Consider the following 27,383-nt stretch of genomic DNA (forward strand, 5'->3'; position numbering starts at 1 on the left):
TTATCTTGGTAAGAAATGTTGGGCCCTTCCCCCTGGCTGGGGCAACTCCCAATGGGATGCAGTAATTTTATCAGTCCCACAGAGGGACTCAATGGCCATTGGCAGAAGATACCTCCCTGGAGGAAGGATGAGTTCTGCAAAGATAAACACTGCCCCGCCTGGTTTCAATGGATGGCCCATTAGCAGAACATCTCACATGGAGATAAGTATCACCACCCCCACCCTCAACAGATTGTGATAGAACAGATACCTTTTATCACATCCTGTATTGTAACCCCAGACACCCCCATTCATAAATTTGGGCCCAAACACATGTAGTGAATTGATTTTTATCCCTTATATCAGTGTAATAGATGTGGATAGACTTTGCATCATTTGACTCTTATTGTCTGCTCTCCTGTGATACTCTAAGACAATTCTTTGAAACACTTTTTATTATACCCTTAGAAATTGTAAACCAATTAGAACTACATTCTTTTAGCCTTCAGTAAAGGGCATTTGGCCCTTGGGTCCAAGTAGTTCAGAGTTCTGTACAGACCAGTCCCAGCTTCTGTCAAACCCCACTGCTGCTGAGCTCCTGAGAAGCTTTATGCCACAGAGGAGCCTGCTCTTAGTCATTACAATAAATTTAACTTCTAGAGATTTTCAGATGACTGGAGTAGAACCAGAAGAAAGGAATTGGATTCTGTTCATTCTCTTTATTTAACAGGTTTCGTGCTCTTGGAGCTCCTTGGAAGGTGGCAGGTACCTGTTTTCAAAGTGGTAGCAGTAGGTTTGCAGAGTGGTCTGAAACACATTTCACTGCTGGCAATGGAAGAACAGAAATGAACTCACGTGCTCATCTTATCTGATTTTGGACTTAAGAGAATTAAGAAATGAGCACTTCTGATGGACACCCTGATACTTAACTACTGAGGGAAAATGAGCATGGCAACCCCAAAGATGTTGTTGTTTGTGTTTCAGTGGTTTGTGACAGTTTATATTGCTGGATGCTGCAGGAAGAAGTGCTCTGACTGCAACCCTGTGCTGTCATGTCGAGGTCACCATGATATTTGGTCTGAAGCCTTAAGTGGGAATTGGAGTGAGTTATAAGCACCCTTCAGCAGATTTGATGGTCCGAGGGCGAAGAGCAGCTGCACCACAGCGTTTTAATATCCATCTGTTGCTGCTCTTTGGTAGAGATGTGGCTGTCCACCACTGCATCCCTTGTTGGTGTTGGAAATAGCCACAGGCGAGGGATGGCATCCTCTGAAATCCATTCCAGCTGCATGATGTCCAGGCTGAGTGTAAGGCACTGCCATTGCCTAGGAAACGAGGCAGGACAGTGCCAGCAGTTTTGAGAAGCAGCTGAAAGAGGCACTATGGGGACATGTACATATCTATATAAAGAAAGCATCTGTGATGCTGGTTATTTACCTGGTTGGGTTATAGATGTGACAGAATCAAGCTAGGTTCCCTGGCAGATGGTGTATTTTTAGTTTAAAATTCTCTTTTTTTATTTGTTTTTTTTTTAAGCTTTCTGATTTTAAAAATAGAAACTAACAAAAGTGTTCTGTTAACAAGGACACGGAATAGATATGCTGTTTAAAAGGCAATCCTGAATTCAAATACTAATATAGATTAGTAATTGAGATGTGCTATCTAGTGGCAATTAGATTACAGTAATTTTACGATTACAAACCACACCGTTTTGACTAAAATTTTGCTCCCACCCCGGAAAAGCAACTTACAGTCAGGAGCGGCTAATATGTGAATAATTTTCTGACATTTGCAACCCTGGAAGTGCAAACCAAGGTGCCGAGTCGAGCACCAGTAAAACCCAGCTTTACGCGACTGTTACAAATTGGTTACTCTGTTGCACCACGGGTAGAGCCAGGCTCCGTGCAGGTAGCGTGGTGGAGGGGTGGAAGGCGGGGGACTCCCTCCTGCTGGCCCCACGGCCCGGGGAAGAGGCGGGGGGCTCCCGTCCCCTCCTGCCACCGCTGCCGTGGGTGCCAGCGGGCTCCATCCCCGCCTCCCACCACCGCCGCGGGTGCTGGTGGGCTCCGTGCCCACCGTCACCACGGGGCAGCGCCGGGCTGGGGCGAGCGAGCCTGGCGGCAGCGGCAGCCAGCCCCGAGCGGTCCTGCCGAGTGACAGTGCCGAGCTGGGCCACCTGGCCCCGTCGGCAGCCCCGAGCCCTCACGGCCTGAGCCGAACCAGTAAACCACGCCATCCCGTGATCTCTTACTATTTGGCAACTTTGTTGCACGCGGGTCCTCGCTGCGAACAACAGAGCGGCTTATAATTGGGTGCAGCTTGTGTATGGACAAAGAACAAAATGTTTGCCAACACCTGGCGATGCGGCTTATACTCAGTGCGGCTTGTATTCGTGAATTTACTGTAGCTCTTAAACTCAGCCTCTCATTCTGCCTCAGTATCTGGATAACACAGTTACCTTTTTCTATGAAAAGTAAGGTTACATTCTTTTTTTTCTCATACTCTGTCAAATTTCTAGCTTTAGTGAATTTGTATTAGATTAAAAATATCAACCCAGCTACAGACTAGACTAGAATTTATATGCATTTCCTGCAAGTTGGCTCTTTGGTGATTATCATATGTGAGCTGTGACAGCACAAATATTTACTGCAGCTGCATGTCACATTTCATGATAGAAAATACAGAATCAGGCAGATGAGGGCAGTTTCCTTCTTGATTACTGAAGGACTGGATTTGGTGAGCTGAGCAGCAACCAGTTTGCAAAGGCAGATTGTCCACAGTGGAACTGGCAAGTCAGTAAGGAGTTTGTTTCCTGGAGGGCTGCATTTCTTTGTGCCCCACTGTAAGGGTTGGTCCAAAGATCCTGATTCTGCCTCACAATCATCGTCAGAGACTGAGACCCTGAGACCCTTGAGACCCCAGGACCCCACCTCTCTCTCTGGGCAGGAGTTCTGGTCTGGCCAAGGTGGATGCTTGCCAAGGGACTGTGTAGAGGTGTGTTTGCTGTACTGTCACGGTACAACGGACTCGGGCAGGTACGGGGCTGGAACAGCCGTACTTTCTGCACCTGATTCTTGAAGCCATGGTCCTCTGAACACAACAGTCCATAAATCTCCCCACCTTTTGGCCAGCGACCCCTCGCCTTGAAATGACTATAAAATTATTACTCTCCAAAGAGACCTTGGAGACTTCTTTCTCCCCACGGATGGAAGACATTGCTTGATGATCCGAGGACATCCCATCTGTTGGTAGCTATTCCCCCTATTCTTTCTGTCTCCCTGTCTCTCTGTCTCTCTGTCTCTGTCTTTCACTCTCTCTCTCTGTCTACCTCTCATCAACACCTTTCTATCTCTCTCCTTCTCACCATTACCCCAAAACTGAATTGTTGGCCCTCAATAAATTGCTTTTCTGCTTACTGCTGAACAAAACCTTAGTCTCTTGCTGTTGTCCTTTGCACTCTGCGATCGAATGAACCATCACGACCCCCGCTCAGGTTGTGCGGACCGTGACATTAATTGGCGTAGTCAGACAGGTTTTCTGACAGACAGAAGGGCTGCTGGTTGTGTGTAGTCTGTAACAGGGGAAGGACGTCTTGCTCCAGCCGCACTTAGCTGGCCACCTCCAAATGGGTGAACTTGTCTAGAAAGCAAGGGGGGCTTTTCAGATTTCCCGCAGACTGCACACATCTAGGTGAACAAAGCATCCCTACTCTTGTTTGAGGGCTCTGTCTGCAGAAATTCACAAATGACCTCTTGATGCAAACCACATGACTGTGTCATCCTCCCTCTATATTCTTGTTTGAATGTAATATTAACTCTTGCTAAATGTTAGTGGGGAGGGTATGAATGTTTGTGTTTGTGTTGTCCATTGACCTTCCTTGAAGACAGGAAGGTGCTGCACTAGCTATTCCACTCAGGGTGAGGGTTTGGTAGTGCCAGTTTTTGTGATTTTGGCCTTCCGTGAAGTCAGGAAGGGTGCTGTGCAGGCTAATCAACTCAGGGTGAGTGTTTAGCTGTGTTTGAATTGTCTTTTGACCTTCCTTGAAGTCCGGAAGGGTGCTGCACTAACTATTCCAATCAGGGTGAGGGTTTAAGTTGTGCAAGTTTTTCCTGTTTTTCTAAGTGTTGTATTGATTTTGCTTGAAGAAAGGGTGCTTCCAGCGTAGCTTGTATGTGCTTCCTGCATAGCTTGTATGTGTGTGTAATTTCTGCTTCTTTTCTTTTTCTCCAGGAAGTAAGGGGCTTAACACAGTGAAGGCTGTGTGTGTGATTTAAGTTACTAGTTTTCCTATAGTAGTTCTACTTCTCTAACTCATAAAATGAGTGAAAATCATAGTACAGAAAATAAAGCTGCATTTTATGCTTTGCTAACTAAATACAATTCCAAACCATCTAAAGTGGGGGAAGAATGGGCACACAATAACTGGTTTAATCTACAAATTGTGATTGATAGAATACAATCTTTGCAACATCAAACAAAATTCAAACTAGGTCAAAATAAGACCATTCTCTGCTCAGTTTTGGGAGCCTGCCTTACAGCAGCTATAGAAACTTGCTCTAGGTGAAGAAGTGAGGAAAAAGCAATTATTGACTCTCTACAAAATTTAGTGGAAATTTTGCAAAAACAATTAGATGAAGAAAGGAATAACAATCACGTTTTAAGGGATAAAATTATTTTTTTAAAAGCCTCCCTAAGACTAGAACATCCCCAAACATTAAAACACACTGACTCACCAATAGAAACAGAGGAGAAGGAAATTAATCAAATAAATCCTCAAAAAGAACTAACTCTGATGAGAAATCATGGGGAACATTGCTGCCCTAGTTTGAAACCTGTAATTAAACCAGAATTCAATTGTATCAATGATGATGATTTTGACCCACAAGTAACCACTAAAGAAATCCTGTTCACTGCTACTGAATTGTCAGAATAAGTAACTAGTGGGTACTGGGGACATGGGGTTTCCTTAACAACGGGAGACCAACACAGCTCATGGTCCCTAACTCAGTGTGCAGCTTATTGGGCATGGGGGCTCAACCCCTTGGAAAGGAAAGACCCTGTAGGGTTAATTCGTACCCCAAACCAACTCCTAGAAAACTTTCACAAAGCTGCCTGCTTGCAAATTATGCTTGAAATAAAATTCACTGCTGGCTATAAATCACCTGTGCAATTACCCGTAAATGTAAATCAATGTCCTCTTCCCTCTGGTGCCAAAGAAGGGATCAAACCTGTTACACAGGATTTTTAAGACCAAGAAACAGTAATTAATACTCATTTTCCTTTCTACTCTCCTGTATGGCCAGTCCAAAAACCCAAACCTGACAACGTGGCTGTTTATCAATTTATTAATGGTTTTCCTGTAGGAGGAGGCAAAATAGAAGTAGTGGGGGATACAGAACAAAAAATAATCTCCCATTTGGAAAGCCTTAATTTGCAAATCACCCCAGAGAAAACTCAAAAACCTTCTCAGAAACTGAAGGCATTGAAGACAACCACCACTGGGACCCTCCCTACTGACGGGGTGGCCCAGAACTCCTCAGTAAGGAAGTGGTATGACCTGATAGAGCATTACTGTAACACCTTCTCAGGGACAGAAGGAGCTGTAAAAAATCTGACAATTCAAGAAACTGAGAGCTTGGCTAGTAGCCAAAACAAACCTGCCTCAGTAATCACAGTAGCCTCTCCTTTCTCCTCCAAACAAACAGCAAATTCTTGGTTTAAGAAAAGAATGACGAGAGACAGGGAGCTAATAGTAGTTTGGAGTGTGCTGACAGCTCTTTGGGGTGTTTTCCAACCTGAGGTACAGATTGCCTCTCTTGTTTGCATTTACACTGACTCTTGTGCTGTTTAAAGGAGGTACAGAGTGGCCTCCAGCCACCAGAATTCCAGTCCATGTTACATGCTGAATAGTTCCATCATTTTAACCCCCTGCCTCTTTGTGGCAGATTCTGTTGTGTTTACTTTTCACAGAAGAACGCCGCAGGACATCAAGATTAATTGCTGAATTAATTGCTGAATCCCTCATCGAACCTGTATACAGTTATGGCACAGGACCTCCTCAGCTGTGTTCTATACTCTGAAATCTAAAATCAGAATTGTTGGTTTAACTTAATTGTTGTACAATTTTTCCCATAAAATTATATGTGGTAAAAATAATACAAAATACTAGGGATAACTTGATGTTAATGTTGTAACACCTAACACCCAACCACCAGTTATACTGAACCTGAAAATTTTTTGTAATTGGACCGTACGTAATTAAAATTCTTTAATTTGGCATAGCTTTTCAAATAAGACAAATTGTCAATAATTCTTTTAAGAAATGAATAATAAGAGACATAACTGGTGTTGTGGGAACAGGACTGGGAATTTTGAATAGCATTGAGTCAGAAATACTGATGGATAAATTGGCTCTAACATTTCTTTAGGTCTTAGTTGTATGCAGGCTCAATCGTGGATGCAATCAGTTGCTGCCTCTATTACAAGAGGAGGCGAGGAAGGTACTTTTTCTTCTGAAATTTGGAGAATAATCTGGGATAGTGCCACTAACTCTGAAAGAGAATTCCAATCCTGGTGGAACTTGCTAAATTTTACCTACGACCCCAGCACAAACACAGCCACAGCCTTTGTACTGACGATACACAATGCTTCAGTGCATTCAATATTCCCTGTCATTGCATTAGGGCTGAATCACGATGGACCTGTTCTCTATCCTTTGAGCATAGAGAATGGGCTGTCAAATTGGTGGGAAGTGGCAAACTGTTAATTTGGAAACTTGCATTTGTCCGGGAACAACGAGAGGTTATCTGTGAAAGTAATGCAACCAGAGCTCAAGAGATTTGCTTAGACACAGAAGAATGAAAATCATCCAAACGAAATTCCTTGAAACAGTACTGCCATAGATATATTTAGGCAATAGGTGTGCATGCTTAAAAACTGCTTGTAATAGTTTTTTTGGTTTTGGTTTTTGTTTTAGTAGTGAGTACAGAAAATTATTCAAATCTTTGTGTCTATAATTTTATTAAAATTGCAGGATGTGATTTTTGCTTTTGTAGAACCTGTTATTGATTAAAATTGCTTATATTTTGTTTGTTCTGTATTTTGAATATTGTTTGAAATTGATTAATTTTTATTGTCTTATATTTTGAATAATAACTTAAAATTGCTTAGTCACATTATATTTTGAATATTGATTGAGATTGATTATTTTAGTGCATTTTGAATTGAAAATGATTCTTTTCTTTGTAATCAGAAATTGTTTCTATGCAATGAAAAACAATTGAATAATTGAAAATTGATTATTTGCTTGTTTTCCTTTTCTCTTTTTCTTTCCCGTATCTTTTTCCTACTCTTCTATCCTGTGGATTTTCCTGTCTCTGTTTTTCTGGGATATGCTACCAACTCGGACAGGTCCTGAAGACTGGGAACAACACCACGAAGAAGCGCTCCTGACAATGATCGTGAGTCACGGGGTGGTGTAAGGGTCGGTCTGAAGATTGCCTGATTCTTCCTCACAATCATCATCAGAGACTGAGACCCTGAGACCCTTGAGACCCCAGGACCCCACCTCTCACTCTGGGCAGGAGTTCTGGTCTGGCCAAGGTGGATGCTTGCCAAGGGACTGTGTAGAGGCGTGTTTGCTGTACTGTCACGGTACAATGGACTCGGGCAGGTATGGGGCTGGAACAGCCGTACTTTCTGCACCTGATTCTTGAAGCCATGGTCCTCTGAACACAACAGTCCATAAATCTCCCCACCTTTTGGCCAGCAGCCCCTCACCTTGGAAAATGACTATAGAATTATTACTCTCCAAAGAGACCTTGGAGACTTCTTTCTCCCCACGGATGGAAGACATCGCTGGATGATCCGAGGACATCCCATCTGTTGGTAGCTATTCCCGCTATTCTTTCCATCTCCCTGTCTCCCTGTCTCCATTTCTTTCTGTCTTTCTTTCTCTCTCTCTCCCTCTCTTTGTCACCTTTTCATCTCTCTCCTTCTCACCATTACCCCAAAACTGAATTGTTGGCCCTCAATAAATTGCTTTGCTACTTGCTGCTGAACAAAACCTTAGTCTCTTGCTGTTGTCCTTTGCACCCTGCGATCGAATGAACCATCACCACCCCTGCTCAGGTTGTGCGGACCGTGACACCCACAAAGGAGGGTGGCTTTTGGCTCAGCCTGTTCACATCGTATTTCTCACATCATCTCTCACCTCTTAGGCAGAAAAGTACCAGGGATTAGCATTCCGTGGGCAGGTTGTCCAAGGACAGCCTCTGTCCTTGCAGGGCTGCACACCCACACCTGCAGAGGGCTTTGCTGTTCAGACCATTCCCAAAGACCATCCCCCTCCAGGAGGCTCTGAGGGGCTGCTGGCAGGAGGAGGTGCTGTGCAGCCATCTGTGCAGGGCACACACGCATGTCCTTGTCCTTCCCATGCAGGGCTGGGGCTCCCCACAGCTGCTGCTTCCCAGCCCCTGCCTGCTGGCTCTGGGCAGGCCAGGCTGGAGAGCTGCTTTGTATAAGGAGGCTGAATGTTCTCCTGCAGCAAGAGCTTGCTGGATGGCTTGGGACACTCACATCAACTGAAGTACAGGATCTGAAACTTGGATGAGTACAGTAATTTCACGACTATAGGGTGCATCCTTTTGACTAAAATTTTGACCCAAACCCGGAAATGTGCCTTATAGTCCGGTGCGCCTTATATAATGTACACAGTTTGGAAATTTGCCAACCTGGAAGTGTGAGCCGTGAGCCATGGGGGAAGCCGGCAGGGCCACGGCAGCCGGGAGGAAGTGGGGCTGCAGGGGTGTGGCAGCCGGGTGAAGGCGGGGCTGCGGGGCCGCGGTGCCACGGCTGCTGGGTGAAGGCAGGGCCGCGGTGCCGTGGCAGCGTGTGGAGGCGGGCCCAGGGCCCCATGGCTGCCAGGTATGGGCGGGCCTGGGGCCCCACGGCTGTCGGGTACACGTGGGCCCGGGGGCCCATGGCTGCCGAGTTGAGGTGGGGCCTCGGCCAGCAACCGTGCGGGGGAAGCTGGGGGCAGATCCTTGCTGCAAAAAAAAAAATGTGCCTTATAGTCCGGTGCGCCTTGTATAATGTATGAAGTTGCGAAATTTGCCGACTCCCAGGAGTGCGCCTTATAGTCTGGCGTGCCTTATGGTCATGAAATTACTGTATTTGGGGAGACCAAAAAGACACAGGGAAAGCCTCTGTTGAACTGCAATAGCACAGAAACATTGCAGAACAAAGCTTGGTTTCTCTGTGACTTCCTGTTCTAGAACTCTTGGGTTTGTTTTTTTTCTTGAGGTGCTGAATGTTGTTGGTGCCATGTAAAGCCAGTAGGAGCTGTGGAGACTTATCACCTTTGAAAACTGCACACAATGTTATGGATGTTGATATTTCTATCCCTTCATTAGACCAAATCCAGTATTTTACAATCCTAATACATTTCCTAATGTCTGGGTGAACTCAGTAGGGAACAATTTGGTGATAGAATCAAATTGCAGGTTAACTTACTTGTCAGTTACATCATCAGAGTTTATAAATGTTTTTTGCTATCGTGTTTTTGTACCTCTTGTAGATACTCATGACGAATCAGAGGAGCCAGTTTAGATTAATCATAGAAAATTTATTAGCAAGCGAATTTAGCAAGCGATAACTGAGCAAAACAGCGCTGGGCAACCAGGGAGTCATTGCTCCGCCAATGGCTCACACCAAAAAGCAGTTTTAGTTCGTTTTTATACAGTCTATTTTCCGGTTCTTATGGTTGCTTGTTCTGATTTGCTGGTGTACAGTAATTTCATGACCATAAGGCGCACCGGACTATAAGGCGCACCCCTTGGGAGTCGGCAAATGTTGCAACTTTGTAGATCATATAAGGCACATCGGACTATAAGGCGTACTTTTTTTTTTGCAGCGGGGAACTGTGCTGCGTGCAACAAAGTAACGAATTACTGGCAGGTGCTCAATTTGCAAACATTTTTCAAAGATCAGTGTAGCCTTTAAAGGCAGCCCCAGGCACCCTCCCCGTGCAATGGGCCCCGGCACTCCCGCCCGCCCCTGACACCAGTTGTCAGGCTCACGGCCCTCAGCTCCCACCACACGACCGCGCTGCGTCCTGGCTTCCCCCTGGCCAGTGGCGGCGGCACTTCTCCCCACTTCCCCATGGCTGTGCCGCTGATGTCGCTTTGCTGCGGCCGTGGGGGCCAGGCCGCCACCGCTTTCCCGTGGCTGCAGGGGCTGCGCCAGCGCCACTGCGGCACTTTCCTCCAGCCCCCAGGCCGTGCCGCCGCTGTTCCGATGCTGCCGCTGGGCTGGCTCTGCTCGGGGCTGTTGTGGGCTTGCACTTCTCGTTTCCCCCGCGCCCTGGCCAGGGCCACCCGGCTTCTCGTTTCTCCCGTGCCCAGGCCGGGACCGGCACCACCCGGCTTCTCGTTCCCTCTGCCCCTGCGCCCAAGGTGGCGCCACACGACATGTTGTTCTGCCTGTGTCCGGGCCAGGGCCGGTGGTAGCTCCCTCCCTCCTCACACGGCTCCTGCCGGCTGTGGCCGCCTGCTTCTTCCCCCGCCTCGTGACTCGGCGCTCTCACGGCTCCACCCCCCCATTGTGGCTCACAATTCCGGTTTGGCAAATATCGCAACTTTGTCCATCATATAAGGCGCACCGGACTATAAAGCGCACTTCTGGATTTGGGGGAAAAATTTAGTCAAAAGGGTGTGCCTTATAGTCGTGAAATTACTGTACTCGGCGATTTTAGCAGGTAGGGGCGAGGAGTTGCTAGGGGTCGCTTCCACCTCCTGGTGGGAATTGATAAGGGTCTGCTGTGGTCGTCTTTCTCAGCACGTCCTCTGGTATTGTTGTGTCTCTGTAGTCTGGTGGGGGCTCCTCTTTGTTTACTCAACAGGAAGAGGTGCTAAGGAGTAACCCTTTCTTTGCATTCAGCGTCTGTAAGCACTTACTGAACAGGATTTGATAACAAAGCACGTTCCATTACACCTCTAGTACACAATGTTTACAGCTATTCTGGGGTAGGATCCTTGCTCCTTTGTAGAACCACCGGCATTTTGCAACATGCCTATCTTCTGCTTGCTTGTGATTCTGATTAGTAGGTCGATGCGAGATGCAACTTCATGGTCCACATTCTTGCAGTTGGCTTTTTAGAGACCCTGCCAGTCTGTGAGGTGTTAGAGGTTTGCAGCTGCAGAATTTTATAAGCCTTTTGTTTGATTTTCTGAGTGAGCTGGCTGGCTGCTGAGAGTTTAGTTGTCTTTGTGGTGGGTGCTGCTTCTCCTAATAGCAGGTTACAGTAATTTCACGACTATAAGGCACACCATTTTGACTAAAACTTTTGCCCAAACCCGGAAGTCCACCTTATAGTCCAGTGTGCTTTATATATGGGCAAACGTTCGGCAGATTGACAACCTGGAAGTGTGAGCTGCAAGTCGTGGGGGAAGTCGGCAGGAGGCGGGGCCGTGGAGCCGTGGTTGCTGGGTGCAGGGGGACCTGGGGGCCCGCAGTGCCCCTCCTGCCAGGTACCGGCGGGCCCAGGGGCCTGCGACACCCTGGCAGGCATAGCCTGGCCCCGGGGAGCCGGCACAGGGCAGTGGCGGGCATAGCCTGGCCCTGGAGAGCCAGCACGGAGTGGCGGTGGGCATGCCCCAGCCTCAGGGAGGTGGCATGGAGCAGTGACGGGCATGCCCCGGCCCCAGGGAGGTGAGGTCGAGCAGTGGTGGGCATAGCCTGGCCCCGGGGAGCTGGCGTGGAGCAGCGGTGGGCATGCCCTGGCCCCGGGGAGATGGTACGGAGCGGCGGCGGGCATAGCCCGGCCCCGGGGAGGTGGGCTGAGCAGCGGTGGGCATAGCCTGGCCCTGGGGAGCCGGCCGGCACGGGGCGGCAGTGGGCATAGCCCGGCCCCACCGGGTGGAGGCGGGCCCGGGGCCCTGTGGCTGCCAGGTACAGGCGGGCCTGGGGCCCTTCAGCTGTCAGGTACAGGTGGGCCCGGGGGCCCATGGCTGCCGAGTTGAGGTGGGGCCTTGGCCAGCAACCACACAGGGGTAGCTGGAGGTGGATTGTCGCTGCAAAAAAAAGAAGTGCACCTTATAGTCCGGTGCACCTTATATGATCTACAAAGTTGCGAAATTTGCTGACTCCTGGGGGGGTGCGCCTTATAGTCCGGTGCGCCTTATGGTCGTGAAATTACTGTAAACGCTTTTGTGGTGTCTCTGTGCTGCAACTTGTTAGCGCATTGTCAAAATATCCTTTAATGGCCTGTGGTGTGTGGTTAAATAAATACGTGCTCACTGAAAATTGGCTGATTGATCATCTTGATTCTTAATTGGAACCTAATTGAATTTTCAATTCACAATTCTGCGTGCCAAATGTAGAAATCTGGGATTACTTTACATGTTAGGATATGATTTATGTTTCAGTGACTCCAAATAGTGCTCTGTATATACAGTTTAAAAAAAAAAAACCTTGTATGTTGCTGTGCCTCAGGTACTGTGTTCACTAATGTTCTCTGCAGGACTTAAATTATAGTGAATATGACAAGAGATCATAGAAATACTTGTAAGAGTTTAGAAATAATGAGTGCTCCTCATAAAGTCTTTGGGAGTTTTGAGTGTGATGCTCACATCCAGAATTAAGCAGGAACCACTCTGCTGTGCCAAAAGCCTTGTTCAAGCCAAAAAAGCCCAAATAAATGTTAATTTTACAAGTGGAAGTTTCCTTTGGGGAAGTTGTGAGGGGAGTGAAATAGTCAGTAATTTAGTATGGAAAAGCTACAGTAATTTCACGACTATAAGGCACACCCTTTTTACTAAAATTATCCCCTGAACCCTGAAGTGCACCTTATAGTCTGGTGTGCCTTATATAATGTACAAAGTTGCAAAATTTGCCAACCCGGAAGTGCGAGCCCACAACAGTCCCGAGCCGAGCAGAGCCTGCCCGGCAGCGGCATCGGGGTAGCAGCAGCATGGGGGGAAAGCTGGCAGCACCGGAGCAGCCCGGGTATGGGGGGGAAAGCCTGGCAGTGCAGCCCAGGAGAGGGGGGAAAGCTGCTGGCATCAGGGCAGTGGCGACATGGGCTGAGCCCGCCGGCATCAGGGCTGTGGCAGCATGGGCCGAGTCTGCTGGCATTGGGGCAGCCAGAACACCGGGGCAGCGTGGGTCTCCTGGAGCACCAGGGGGGCACAGGACTCCCGGCGCAGCAGGGGACACCCAGAGGGGCTGGGCAGCGCGTGGTTCCCAGAGAGCCAGAGGGGCACGGGGCTCCCGGAGCGCCAGGGGGTGTGGGACTCTCGGGGTGCCAGGGGGCTGCCGGGGTGCCGGGGGGACATGGGGAGGGAGGGAGCGGGCTACCGCAGAAGCCGTGAGCCGCCGCGGCGGCTCCGAAGTGCTACGAACCGCCACCGCCCCAAACCCCGCCTCGCCAGCCGGGGGTGGGCAGGAGTGCCGGGCCCCATGCACAGGGAGCGTGCTTGGGGCTTCGTTTAAAGGCTGCACCAATCTCTGAAAAATGTTTGCAAATTGAACACCTGCCAGTAAACTCCACGATCGTGGGATTCCGTTGCTAATTCGTTACTTTGTTGTGCGGGGCACGGATATTCACTGAAAAAAAAAAAAATGCACCTTATACTCCAGTGCACCTTATATAATGTACAGAGTTGCAAAATTTGCCGACTCACGGAGGTACGCTTTATAGTCCGGTGCGCGTTATGGTCGTGAAATTGCTGTACTTTCAGTTTCTTGAGTCCCAGAGACTTTCTGCTTTATCTTGATCGTGATTAATGAGTTACAAATTTGTTTGCCACAAATTCATGCACCGCCCGACAGCAGTGAGGTTACTAGGTTCTATATGGTCTGGCTGTTTTTTAACTTCAAGTCAAGTGCACTTTGAAGCTCGTTGTTCCATTTATCCAGAGAAAGCAAGGGTAGCTGGGTACCTTTGCACCATGTCACCTTTGCCATGTCACCATGAGGACACTTTGCAGTATTGGCCCTGTGGAGGACTGTAATGCAGGTGGCTTTGGGCAGCCAACTTCAACCCAGTGCAGGAACCTTGTGCTTCAGCTGTGGGCACGTCTGCTCATGCAACATCATTTCACATCTGTTACAGTTAGATTGCCCTAGGAAATTATAACACTCCCTCTGTTTGTGGAGGCAAAGCTGATTGTCTTATCTCTGTGAGAGCCCTGTGTTGTCAGCTCTCCAACTTGTGCTGTCCCACCCATGCTGCAGAGTCTTCATACTGGAGGGCTTTGTGTGAAACATTCACTGAATTTAGCCCAGAGAGGAGATGTACAGTAAATTCACGAATACAAGCCGCACTGAGTATAAGCCGCATCTCTGGGTGTTGGCAAATATTTTGTTTTTTGTCCATAAATAAGCCGCACCCGAGTGTAAGCCGCTCTGTCGTTCACAGTGAGGACCCGCGTGCAACGAAGTTGCCAAATAGTAACAGAACCGCAGCAGGGCGGGGTTTACTGGCTCAGTTCGGGCTGTGCAGGCTCGGCGCACTAGGGGCTGCCGACGGGGCCAGGTAGCCCAGCCCGGCGCTGCCGCTCGGCGAGGCCGCTGGGGGCCAGCCGCTGCTGCCACTGGGCTCGGTCACCACGGCCCGGCGCTGCCCCGTGGTGGCAGGTAGGGATGGAGCCCCCCTCGCTCCCGCGGCGGCGGGCGGGGATGGAGCACCCCGCCTCCTCCCCGAGCCATGGCAGGGGCGGCGCGGGGCCCCCCTGTCTCTCCCCTGGGCTGTGGCAGAGGACTGAAGGAGGGAGCTCTCCCTCCTCTCTCCCCACCCCCCGTGCCTGCAGGCAGCCAGGCTCCACCCGCGGTGCAACAAAGTAGCGATCTGTAACAATCGCGAAATGCCGACTTTGCAGCAGCTTGGCTCGGCACTCTGGCTGGCACTTCTGAGGTTGTAAATGTCAGAAAATTATTCACATATTAACCGCTCCTGAGTATTAGCTGCATTTCTGGTTTATGAGCAAAATCTTAGTCAAAATGATGCGGCTTGTATTTGTGAAATTACTGTAAGTTGTTTTAAGCACATTATTCCAAGGACATGCCACGGAGGTGAAGCTCAAGCACAAGGAGGGAGTGAATCCTGCAGCACCTCAGACTGCTCAGGGCTGGTGTGAATGTCACTGAGTGGAAAGCTGCTCACCTTTTGTTAGAAATGTAAAAACCAACACTTAATTGTCTAATTTTCTATCCTCCCCAGGCCTGGCAGTGGGAGCTGTGCCAGTTGTATATTTTGGGGGTTTTTCCCTGCTGCTCTAGGATGGACAGAGCAGGCATTTGTTCCTTACTTGGAGCTTGAGCCCTGTTGAATGAGATAATATGTATCTCTGGAAGCAGAATGTGTGGCTCTGCTGTCACTAACCAGCGTGCACTGCCATTCTGAGCCACTGCTGTGTCATCAACCTGCCAAAAACCCAAAAGCAACAGTGGTAAAATGATGAACTTGGATGTTTTCTTTAGACTGGCACAAAGATGAATGAAGTAGTGAGAGAAATCAACTATTTGATGAATTTCCTACTGTGCCTCTCTGCAGCTATGGAGCCTGTGTAGTCCCTTCCCAAAACCCAGACTTTTGTTCAGTGCCAGCAGTGCTTGCATCCTGCAGTGGCATGGATGATTTGCAGTAGGCCATTTTAGTGGAAAAGAAAGCTTTCTCTGTTGCAGTAGTTAATTTTTAATATGAAAAATAGTGTGATACCACTCCACTTTCCCTTTGCACTGAGGAAATCTATTCAGGAAAGACTCTAAAACAGGTTGGCTTGGGCTGAAAAAGTATTACACATGCACTGGAATAAGATATTTTCTTAGGTCTGAAAAAAACCCCAAATGCTCATCTATTCTAGAGTGGTGACTTTACATGTACAACAAGAAATCTGCAACTTGTGTGTATGTGATTATATTTTTAATCTTATTGAGTTTTTAATTATCCCTGGAAGCCCTTTCCTCAGCTGGTTCCCACATTTTGGTGGGAAGTATTTGTGTAATGAGCAGCCGCAGGAAGTGAATGAGGTGGAGAAGTTTTGGTCTCAGAGTGCTTGTTCTCAGGGACAGGTCTCTGTGCTTTGCTGGGGACACGTGACAGCATTTTGCAAGCTGGGGTCCTGTGTCTCTGCTTCCTCCTACATGAGACTCTTCTGGCATCTCTGCTCTGAGTCCTGACTGCTTTCTCCATCCACCCCTATATTTGTGATGGCCTGAATCCAGAGCACCCGAGGTGCGAAAGGTACCAGGTCTCTCTTCCAACACTTTCTCAGGGACTTCTTGGTTGCTACAGCCAGCCTCCTGCCTTCGGAAATCAGCATGGAAGTGTTTAAAACTGTAACAAAACAGGAAGAACTGGTGAAAATAATTGACTGATTTGTGGTAAAAATCAGGACAATGGAAGAAGATACCTGACAGATTTGTCAATTATAATCTGCTAGTTGTGGTAGAGTGAAGTTCTGTCTTTTGCCTGGAGGTGTTTGTGATGCTGAACGCATGGGAAAGCAATGTAATGAAGAATTTGATACTGTAGAATTTGATACTGTAGAATCTCTGGTCTAACCTGAGATCTCATTGGCAGTTTCAGTATCCTGCAGCAATTCCTGTAAGGGGTGTTTTTTCAAGAATCAAAAGAGAAAGCAAATACTTCCTGTATTTGTCCTTGACCACTAGGGTTCTATTCACCACCAATCCATTTAGCAGCTGGGTTTAGTCTCAGTTGCAGTGGTTAAAAGACAAGACCTCTCTTGCAGGACTTGGACTGGCCGAGATGCCGATCCGTGCTGATGATGTGATGAAGCTGCTCAGCCACGTTGCCCAGGTGAAGGGCATGAAAGCTGCTGTGATACACACTGGCCGGGGAGCAGCGGTGGCAGGGGCATCAGCTTTTGTGGGGGGCATTCTGGGAGGCCCACCTGGAATCGCTGTAGGTAAGTGTGCTTTGCTTTGGCAACAAGTGGGTGGTTGAATCCCTGAGTGAAGAAATGAGGAGCTCTGTGTAGATGTGGGTTGAAGGAAAGGGGCATTCAGTGTTGAGATTTCCTGCTGGGGTGGGGAGTGAGGGTGCATAAGCCTTAACTGGGGCAGGATCATTTTCCAAGTAGTCTTACTAAAAATGATACTAATTTCTGTATTTTAAAAGTTCCTGATATCCATGTGCTCATGAACTTGTTTTTTTCCACTGGGATTCATTATTCCCTGTACTTTGCTTTTCTTCTTATTACAGAAAGTTACAGGAAAGCCAAAGTCTAATAGTAAAGAATTGTCTGTCCTCTGGAATTAAGAGTTGTCTAATTTGGAAGCTGCCTTGTCACTGAAGGCATGTGGGCCCCGGCCCCTGAGTGTTGAGCAGCTGAATGTCCTGTGAGCAGTTGCAGGAATTTCACAGGCTTGCTGCTTCTGGAGTGAGTTGCAGTGAGCTTCCATCAGGTTGAGTTACAAAAACAAGCAAATACTTTGTGAAGAGTGATAACAGAAAATGCAAACTGAAGCTGTGTATTTACTCCTGTTGCAGGTGCAAAGCTTAATTAATAGCCAGAATAGTATTTTGACAAATATATGACTGAAGTTATGAGGAACAAAGAAGAGAAATGAAGCCTTTATAAGAAATTTGTAAGCTTAAAATCTGGAGTAAAGGTAATAATGTAAGTGGCCACATTTTTGAGTGAGATGAAGAGAAATACTGAAGTTATTCTTGGATGTATTTTCTCTTTTAAGTGTTTTTTTAAGCTTTCATAGTGTCTTAAGCTTGATGTTCTTTAGCCACTGAGGAAGGCACTGGAACAAGTATGTCTATTAATTTATACTGAAAGTATACAATCATAAGCATATATAATAAGAGTAATAAGTACTAGCTAAACTCAGTACAGTTTATTTTACAAATTACACATTTTTATTACAAATTACAGTACAACTAAATAACAAACCTCTAATTTAACTTTTAAAATTGGAAAGGTAAATAAGCCAAATAAGTTTAGGACAGTTAGAGGGACCTTTACCATCAAGTGCATCTTGCTCAAACAGCCTGGATAGGTGTGGGACTGGATGGCAGGGGTTGTCCCTCTTGCTGCTTTGCAGCAGGAATGAGGATGAGTTGCCTGCCATGTGCAGCATTGCTGGAGAAGCTTGCAGTCATCATGCCTCCCAAGGACTGCCTGCTCTGAGCAGAGTGGAGTGTGGGTTTGTTGCTTGGGGGGAAAAGTGTGATTGTGTAACAAATCTTGTCTCAATGGACAAGGAGCTTAGACATCAATACTTCTAGTGGCTTTTGCATTAAGTGCCCCTAAATCAGTTATTGATGTTCTCATAAAAGTCCCTTGAAGATGAATTCAACCATCATAGGCTTTCAGGTATTTCTGTGGCATCCTGGGGAAAATTGCTAACTGAGTAAAAGCTGCAAATTAAGAATTTTTGTCTAATGAAAAACTGCATCCCTTTGAGTGCATAGATGACTTCTTAGGAACAGTTGCTGGGGGTGACAATTTTGGTGGCAGGGTCAGTTCTGCCACCTCTCCATTGGGGGGTCCCTCCTTCCATTCAGTCATCCCTCCATCTGTCCGTCTGTGTGCTCTGGCAGTGCTGTGGATTGCTGTGCTGCACTCAGACTGCTGCTGGAGAAAAGCCCTGTGGGGCTGTTACCCTGATAACCTGGGACCCTCTACTTAGCCCAGCATGCCTTGTCCTTGGGGTGTGCATGTGACAGAGGAAAGCCTGAGTGTGTCTAATGGCTTTGGTTTCTGAGCACCTGCAGGGCTGGGCTCCGTGTGTGTAGGAGGCTGCAGTGTGTGACTCTTACAGAAGCAGAAAGCTATGATCAGTCTGGGAGTGTCTAGTAAGAGGTTATGACACTGATTAGGCTGTTGTTGGTCTGGTGTTTCCCTTGGGCAAGGTTTTATTTAGTAGTAGAGCTTACCCTAAAGGAGTGTCCCAGGCAATGTTTTGTTTCTGGTTTCTACCTTGAAGCTATTAGTGTTGATTGTATAAAGGGATTCTTTATGATTGCTGTGGATGTAAAGAGATTTTAAAATCCTTTCTGGTACCTTGATTATCACATATAAATCTAGTTAAAGCAGACACATATACAACTCTATGTTGATTTCTAATCAAGGTGGGAACATTGTTGGTGAAGGCTGTGGATAGAATTTCAGGCTTTAACATTAACTGGTAAAGACTAACAATTCTCTGTCTTTCCTAGGAGGAGCAGTGGGTGGATTGATTGGATGGATGACTTCTGGACAGTTCAAGTCAGTCCCTCAGATTTTAGCAGAATTGTCTGCTGCTGAGAAGCAGAAACTCTGTGCTGAAGCTATGGCTGTTGTCAAGAACCTACACTGGATTGATGCTGCTCAGCTGATTGCTCTTGTAATGTCAAGTTCCACTCTCACAGAGAAGGTGATAGGAGTGCTGAAAAACTACTTTTATAATGAGCTAAAAGCACAAATAAAATGTGCAGAATAATCCTCTAGAGAGCAGACTTTTTTTACTGTAATGAATTTTATTCCTATAGCTGTCTTTAACACAACAATTATGAGTTATCAGTACTAATTATAAATATATACTGACCCAAGTACTTTTGAGGTGTTCAGTTTTGGTGTTTTAAAATTTTTATTATCATTTTTGATTTGTGTGGAGCTGTAAAGATACTATTATGTTATTGCATTGTCCTGACACTGACTTGCTATGTGATTTTGGATTGCTCTGCTCTAGGACTAGTTCAAATTGCTGAAGGGAATCATGTTGCTCTTAGGCTGATGTGTCACTTGGGAAAATTTTCAAAGTAATTTTTCTTTTATTTAGGAGACTTGACTCTCTTTGTTTAAGTGCTTTAATTTTTTTCCCCTGTGAATGACAGATAAGGTGCCAAAGTAGCTGGGGTACTTTGAAGAATTTTACCTGTTGTTTGTTTCAGCCCTGGAAAGTTTTATAAGGAAGTACATTACTGTGAACTCAAAGGACTCAATCCACACTTTGTCACATTTTTATTGTAATTTTTGAGTTTTCATGTAAGACGTGAATTAAATACTTAAGATTTCAAGTATCAGGAAAATAAACTGTGAACATTTTCAATTCAATTTTCACCAAGTTCCTGTGCCCTAGAATGGGAGGGTGTGGCAAATATTAAAAACATGGGGAGCTGAATCTGCCAGTTTTATATTAGCCCCAGGATTAAGGTTGTCATTTCAGCATTGGTTTCTTGACTGAGTCCGTCATCTGGTCATCTGTTTTCATTAAAATATTCCTAAGAAGCCTCATAGTGATCTGTGTGTTGCTTTAAATTAAATGAACTCTTTAAGAACTCAGGCAGGCCTGTAGTGGACAGCCAGCAGTTGGCAGCAGCAGTGCTGTGGGCTGGGGTGATGTGCCAGTGACATTATTTCTGGAAGTACCAAATGCTGTGGTGCTGAATGTCCCAGCCACTTGTTCACATTTCAAGGCACTCCTAAGACAAGTTTGTAGGAAGAAAAATGTGCAGATGTGCCCTCTTTCTATATAAAGACAAGTGAAACTGTTCTGACAAGTTAATTTTTTTTGCCTGAAATAAAGATCTATCTCCATGTGTGTGATGAGGTTTCTGTAAGTTAAGGTTTGAATGGTAAAGCTTTAAACTCAGAGGCTGCTGTTGTATGCATTTGATTAATTCACTTCTGCAGGTACCATTTGCCTTTGATAAATTCAGTGGAGTGCAGTGCAGTGATTGTTTTCAGCATTTGATAACACTTTTTCAGTGATGTGAAAAGGAACTGGAAAGGGATGGTAAGTGGGCATTCCTTGTCAGGTTTTCACAATGCCGAGCCTGAAATCAGTGGGGTTTCAGTTTCACTGGCAGATTACACACACTGCAACTTCTTACAGATTTTTTAAATGCTATCCATTTAAAATACTGTACTTATGAATCCAGTTATTTTTATTTGCAAGTTTCTGGTTATTTCACAAATTAAATCCAGTCTTTGTAAAACAACACTGCTAGCAGTGGCAGATGATTGAATGATCCAGTGGGAGGGAGTTGGCATCCTGTGCTCAGCTGTTCAAACCCAGAATGAACGGAGCTGACAACTGATTGTAAAGCAGGCCATGGGGAAAATGGGGGTTCCAGTTCATCTGAAATGCTATTTAGTATTTAAACAGACCTTTACAAGTTTCAGTGGTTTCAGACATCAATATCATGACCCCCATTTTACAGGTATTCATAAATTTGGGCCCAAACACATGTAGTGAATTGATTTTTATCCCTTATATCAGTGTAATAGATGTGGATGGACTTGGAATCATTTGACTCTTATCGTCTGCTCTCCTGTGGTACTCTAAGACAATTCTTTGAAATGCTTTTTATTATACCTTTAGAAATTGTAAACCAATTAGAACTACATTAATTTCACGACTATAAAGTGCACCCTTTTGACTAAAATTTTGCCCCGAACCCGGAAGGGCACCTTATAGTCCGGTGCACCTTATATGATGGACAAAGTTGCGAAATTCACAAACCCAGAAGTGTGAGCTGCAATGGGGGGGCAGTGCTGCGGGAGTGCCGAGTTGCATGCAGGGGCGGGAGCGGGCAGCTGCAGCCAGCAGGAGCTGCGTGGGGAGGGAGGGAGCTGCCCCCCATCCCGGCACCAGCGCGGGGGGAACGAGAAGCTGCCGGGTGGCACCGGGCGTGGCGGGAACGAGAAGTCACTGTGCAGTGCCAGGCGTGGGGGGAACAAGAAGCCGCCGGCGGCCACAGCCCAGGTGTGGGGGGAAGGAGCCGCCAGCGGCCGTGACGGCTGAGCCACAAGCCGAGTTGCGCCAGCCAGTGTCGGGCAGGAGTGCCTGGGCCCACGGTAGCTGTGGCCACTGGGCAGGGGAAGCCAGGACCCGCAGCTGTGCGCTGGTAGCCAGGAGCTGCGAGCCACGCCAGCCGGTACCGGGGGCGGGCGGGAGGGCCGGGGCCTGCGGCACGGGGAGGGCACCTGGGGCTGCGTTTAAAGGCTACGCCAATCTGTGAAAAATGTTTGCAAACTGAGCACCTGCCAGTAATTCGTTACTTTGTTGCACACGGCGCAGCTCCTCGCTGCAAAAAAAACCTGTGAGCCGTAAGCCAAGCCGTGAATGGGGGCGGCGCAACAGGAGCGCTGAGCCGCGAGGGGCGGTGGGAGCGGCCAGCCCCCGGCCAGCAGAAGCCGCACAGGGAGAGAGGGAACGGGCAGCGCTGCGCCGCCCTGAACCGCAGCAACCCCAAGGTGAGAGCCGTGGCCACCGCGAGCCACGGCCGCCTTGAGCCCCACCTCACCAGCCGGGGGCAGGAGGGAGAGCCGGGGCCCGCCCGTGCAACGAGAGGGCGCTTGGGGCTGCGTTTAAAGGCTACACCTATCTGTTAAAATGTTTCCAATTTGAGCACGTTCCGGTAAACGCCACGATCCTGGGATTCTGTTACTAATTCGTTACATTGTTGCGTGCGGCGCAGATCTTCGCTGCAAAAAAAAAAGTGCGCCTTATAGTCCAGTGCACCTTATGGTCGTGAAATTACTGTACACTCTTTTAGCCTTCACTAAAGGGCATGTGGCATATGGATGCCAACAGAACTTGGGTCCAAGTAGTTCAGAGTTCTGTACAGAACAGTCCCAGCTTCTGTCAAACCCCACTGCTGCTGAGCTCCTGAGAAGCTTTATGCCACAGAGGAGCCTGCTCTTAGTCATTACAATAAATTTAACTTCTAGAGATTTTCAGATGACTGGAGTAGAACCAGAAGAAAGGAATTGGATTCTGTTCATTCTCTTTATTTAACAGGTTTCGTGCTCTTGGAGCTCCTTGGAAGGTGGCAGGTACCTGTTTCCAAAGTGGTAGCAGTAGGTTTGCAGAGTGGTCTGAAACACATTTCACTGCTGGCAATGGAAGAACAGAAATGAACTCAAGTGCTCATCTCATCTGAGTTTGGACTTAAGAGAGTTAGGAAATGAGCACTTCTGATGGACACCCTGATACTTAACTACTGAGGGAAAATGAGCATGGCAACCCCAAAGATGTTGTTGTTTGTGTTTCAGTGGTTTGTGACAGTTTATATTGCTGGATGCTGCAGGAAGAATTGCACCTTTAGTGCTCTGACTGCAACCCTGTGCTGTCATGTCGAGGTCACCATGATATTTGGTCTGTAGCCTAAAGTGGGAATTGGAGCGAGTTATAAGCACCCTTCAGCAGATTTGACGGTCCGAGGGCAAAGAGCAGCTGCACCAGAGTGTTTTAATATCCATCTGTTGCTGCTCTTTGGTAGAGATGTGGCTGCCCATCGCTGCAACCCTTGTTGGTGTTGGAAATAGCCACAGGCGAGGGATGGCATCCTCTGAAATCCATTCCAGCTGCATGATGTCCAGGCTGAGTGTAAGGCACTGCCATTGCCTAGGAAACGAGGCAGGACAGTGCCAGCAGTTTTGGGAAGGAGCTGAAAGAGGCACTATGGGGACATGTACATACCTGTATAAAGAAAGCATCTGTGATGCTGGTTATTTACCTGGTTGGGTTATAGACGTGACAGAATCAAGTTAGGTTCCCTGGCAGATGGTGTATTTTTAGTTTAAAATTCTCTTTTTTAATTTGTTTTTTTTTTTTTTTAAGTTTTCTGATTTCAAAAACAGAAAGTAACAAAAGTGTTGTGTTAGCAAGGACAGGGAATAGATGTGCTTTTTTAAAAGGCAGTCCTGAATTCAAATACAGATTAGTAATTGAGATGTGCCATCTAGTGGTAATCAGATTAATTCTTAAACTCAGCCTCATTCTGCCTCTGTATCTGGATAACACAGTTACCTTTTTCTATGAAAAGTAAAGTTGCATTCTTTTTTGGCTCTTACTCTGTCAAATTTCTAGCTTTAGTGAATTTGTATTAGACTAAAAATATCAGCGCAACTACAGACTAGTCTAGAATTTATATGCATTCCCTGCAAGTTGGCTCTTTGGTGATTATCATATGTGAGCTGTGACAGCACAAATATTTACTGCAGCTGCATGTCACATTTAATTATAGTGAGAAAATACAGAATCAGGCAGACGAGGGCGGTTTACTTCTTGATTGCTGAAGGACTGGATTTGGTGAGCTGAGCAGCAGCCAGTTTGCAAAGGCAGATTGTCCACAGTGGAACTGGCAAGTCAGTGAGGAGTTTGTTTCCTGGAGGGCTGCATTTCTTTGTGCCCCACAAAGGAGGGTGGCTCTTGCCTCAGCCTGTTCACATCATATTTATCACATCATCTCTCACCTCTTAGGCAGAAAAGTACCAGGGATTAGCATTCCGTGGGCAAGTTTTCCAAGGACAGCCTCTGTCCTTGCAGGGCTGCACACCCACACCTGCAGAGGGCTTTGCTATGCAGACCATTCCCAAAGGAGACCATTCCCCTCCGGGAGGCTCTGAGGGGCTGCTGGCAGGAGGGAATGCTGTGCAGACCATTCCCATTCCCCTCCAGGAGGCTCTGAAGGGCTGCTGGCAGGAGGGGTGCTGTGCAGCCATCTGTGCAGGGCACACACGCCTGTCCTTGTCCTTCCCGTGCAGGGCTGGGGCTCCCCACAGCTGCTGCTGCCCAGCCCCTGCCTGCTGGCTCTGGGCAGGCCGGGCTGGAGAGCTGCTTTGTATAAGGAGGCTGAATGTTCTCCTGCAGCAAGAGCTTGCTGGATGGCTTGGGACACTCACTCAGCTTCCCCCCCAGCTGTCCCAGGAGGACAGCACCCAACTGGTGAGCTGAGTGACAGTAACAGTGCATGTGATCCCACCAGCATGTTGTCAGTGTTTGTTTCTCACATAATTTCAGATGGTTCCAGCAGTGTGGTGTGTGGTACTGTGTGCTGTAGCCTGGTTACAGCTGCTGTGCCCTGGCAGGACTCTTGCTCTTCTCACAGGTCACAGTTTACAGCTCCTGCCATATGTGCTCCAGCAGGTGGGGTGGAATGAGTGCCATCACCTGCTCCAACTAACACTCACCTGTTCAGGAGGAAACCCTGTACTGCAGAGGGCTGGGTGGGCCAGGGTAGCTCAATTTTTGAGGCACAATTCTGTTTAGTACATAAAGCTATTGTGTGTGTCCACATTTCTTTCAGATAACATCCCTCTGATGATTGTAACCCAGTGGAGATGACCATGCTTTTTCTCACTATGGTTGGTTTATGGGAATTTGGGGCTACAAAACTCAGTGGAAGATATTTGGAAGGGGATTGTAATATTCAAAGTCATTAATCAAATTGATTTTACAGAGCCATACTCTCTTGCATACCTGCTCAGAGGGCCTGGCCAGGTTTGTTTGTGGACAACATGAATCATGAGTCAAATCCTCACTTCATCTCCTGGTTCTTCTTCATTGTCAATGATTAGCTAACTTTTTGGACAAATCTTTTCTTTCTTTTTGGTTATCTTTTATATCCTACTGCTGCTGCCTTCCTGTGTGCCCCTTGGCCTGTTGGGCTGGCATTCGTGGAGCACTGTCCTGCTGTCAGTGCAGGGTCTTTTGCAGGAGCTGCCTGTGCTGTGTTCTCACCAGTGGGCCTCCTGGGCTGGACAGCAGGAGTGAATCCTCTATTTGATGGAATGGCATCCCTCACTATCCAGAGAGGCCTCTCTGTTAATTGTTCTGCTGCTTTCACATACACACACTTCCAATCACTTATTCCAAAATTAATACTCCTGTTAAAAACTGTGCAGATTCACACGGAGATTAAATGTCACCATTTTTTTCTTTGCAGAGTTGCAGCAGCTCCACAGTGCTCACAGGTGGCACAGGGGCAGGCTCAGGGGTTTGATCCTGTGTAGCTGCAGTGGTAGGACCTGCTGAGCTCAGTCTCCATCAGCTGTTGGGCAGTGCTGGTGCAGCCAGAGGATGTAAAAGCAGTGCATTTTTCCCCAACTAAAAGCTCTTGCACGGAAAGCAATAGCTTAGGCTGTCACTGCTTGATCAGCTGATGTATAACTCCAGACTAATTGAGTAGCAGCCTTTCAGCGGGGTTGGAAAGCTTTTAAAAAACCAAAGGCCTTTGCATTGAAGTGAACTAAAGCTATTAGCCCCTAATTAAAACATGAGGTTTCATCTTTACCTTTCTGGAGATCACAGAAATCTATGTATTTTTCAGGCTGTAAGCCAGAAATCAAACATTCATCATGTAATTGCAGTAAGTGTGGGCTAATACTTCTCATTAAGCCTGATTTATGAATTCCAGAAGAGCCTATGAGGTAAATATATAAAATTATTCTGAAGTCTGCAAAAAATGAAGGCATTCATTTCTTTGGATGACTGTTCAGGAGGAAGAATTTAGCGTGAACATGACAGCTTTACACATTCAGTACAGACACTGCATTTGGACACATGTACCTTTGCAGTTCCCTCCAAGTCACTGCTGATCTTTCACCCGAGCTCACCCTTCAGCTGTCAGCAGGGAAAGCAGAGTGCCTTTGAGGCAAGCCCATTCTGCTGGGTCTCAGAAGATCTATCACCTCCTCTGGCTCTTCTGCTTGTTTGCTGGGTGACCTTGAGTAACTTCCCATCTAGATCCTGAATGTGCTTTTTGTTAAACACTTTGTAATCTATCAGTAGGAAATGATGTGTTACAGAAATGTGATAGCACTGTTCTGTAGCTAACCAATCTCTGATCCTGCAGTCAGGACTTGAGCATCAAAGAAGGAATGTAATAAATGTTAGTAGAGGTTCACAGCAATCAGGACAAAGAAGAAACTGCTAAGTTTTGAAATGTAGCTACTTTCTTAGTGGCAGATTTACACTGATGTTTGACCTCAACTAATTAGACCCTGTACAGGAGTGTCTAACAGGATGCAAATGTTTTGTATTCCTTATTTCCTGATCAGCTTCAGTAGGCAGGAGTAATTTAGGGTGAAATCAAATCTGTCCTATGCTCTGACATGCTGCTTTGGAGTAGAGCACTCTCAGATTACTTTGTACATGTAATCTGGAGACAGAATGAGGGGTTTGTTATTTCTGTATCAGTCAGTGAGATATGATGAATAATCTTTGTAATTTGGGTTCATTCTAAAAACTCAAAAGCTTTGAAGGTCTTATTTTTACCTTGCCCTGCTACAGCTCCCTGAGCAGCTCCTTGTGCTGAGATGTTAAGGCAAAATAATTAGAGAATCAGAATCAGCTCCTACACATTTAGAGATCATTTACAGAGTGTTTGCAGTGGGAGAGACCATGGAGTCAGTGCAGCTGTGTGTTTAGCCTCAGCTACACCTCCCCATTGCTGGCATTCCCTCACAGCTGGAGGAGATCTGCCTCCCCTCCACGTGGGTAAAGCCTGTCTTTGGTGTAGGTAAGCTCATTGTTCTGATATTGGTATAGATTCTCAAAATTAGTTCTTGTTCTCACCCAGCTAACTGTCCAATTCTCCATTTCTGCCCTCTTCCTGGTAGACAATTCTGCTTGATACTAATGGAAGTTTTCTGCAA

At 46.9% G+C, this 27,383-nt stretch overlaps 2 protein-coding genes across 4 annotated transcripts in view; one reads left to right on the forward strand and one right to left on the reverse strand.

Moving 5' to 3' along the window:
- PLEKHF1 (pleckstrin homology and FYVE domain containing 1) overlaps positions 1–27,383 on the reverse strand; it is a 63,947-nt gene that overhangs the window by 21,967 nt on the left and 14,597 nt on the right. The gene's annotated exons all lie outside the window — the stretch shown is intronic.
- LOC117001428 (protein C19orf12 homolog) lies at positions 16,652–20,534 on the forward strand. 3 transcript variants are annotated; one of them, XM_033069777.2, is made up of 3 exons: positions 16,828–16,910; positions 17,495–17,624; positions 19,175–20,534. In XM_033069777.2, the coding sequence occupies exon 3, from the start codon at positions 19,204–19,206 to the stop codon at positions 19,435–19,437; it is 234 nt and encodes a 77-aa protein (XP_032925668.1). In that variant the 5' UTR covers positions 16,828–16,910; positions 17,495–17,624; positions 19,175–19,203; the 3' UTR covers positions 19,438–20,534. The 3 variants fall into 3 exon arrangements, with proteins under 3 accessions (XP_032925667.1, XP_032925668.1, XP_032925669.1); XM_033069778.2 differs by having other exon boundaries at positions 17,495–17,616; XM_033069776.2 differs by lacking the exon at positions 17,495–17,624 and having other exon boundaries at positions 16,652–16,910.

Source organism: Catharus ustulatus, chromosome 11, assembly GCF_009819885.2.
Source record: "Catharus ustulatus isolate bCatUst1 chromosome 11, bCatUst1.pri.v2, whole genome shotgun sequence".
Taxonomy (NCBI): domain Eukaryota; kingdom Metazoa; phylum Chordata; class Aves; order Passeriformes; family Turdidae; genus Catharus; species Catharus ustulatus.

Excerpts from the sequence above, each read along its gene's own strand:
- LOC117001428 (XM_033069776.2), top strand. The coding sequence starts at position 16,751 with ATGCCGATCCGTGCTGATGATGTGATGAAGCTGCTCAGCCACGTTGCC. Across the intron at positions 16,911-19,174 it reads CCCACCTGGAATCGCTGTAG|GAGGAGCAGTGGGTGGATTG; the intron begins GTAAGTGTGCTT and ends TGTCTTTCCTAG.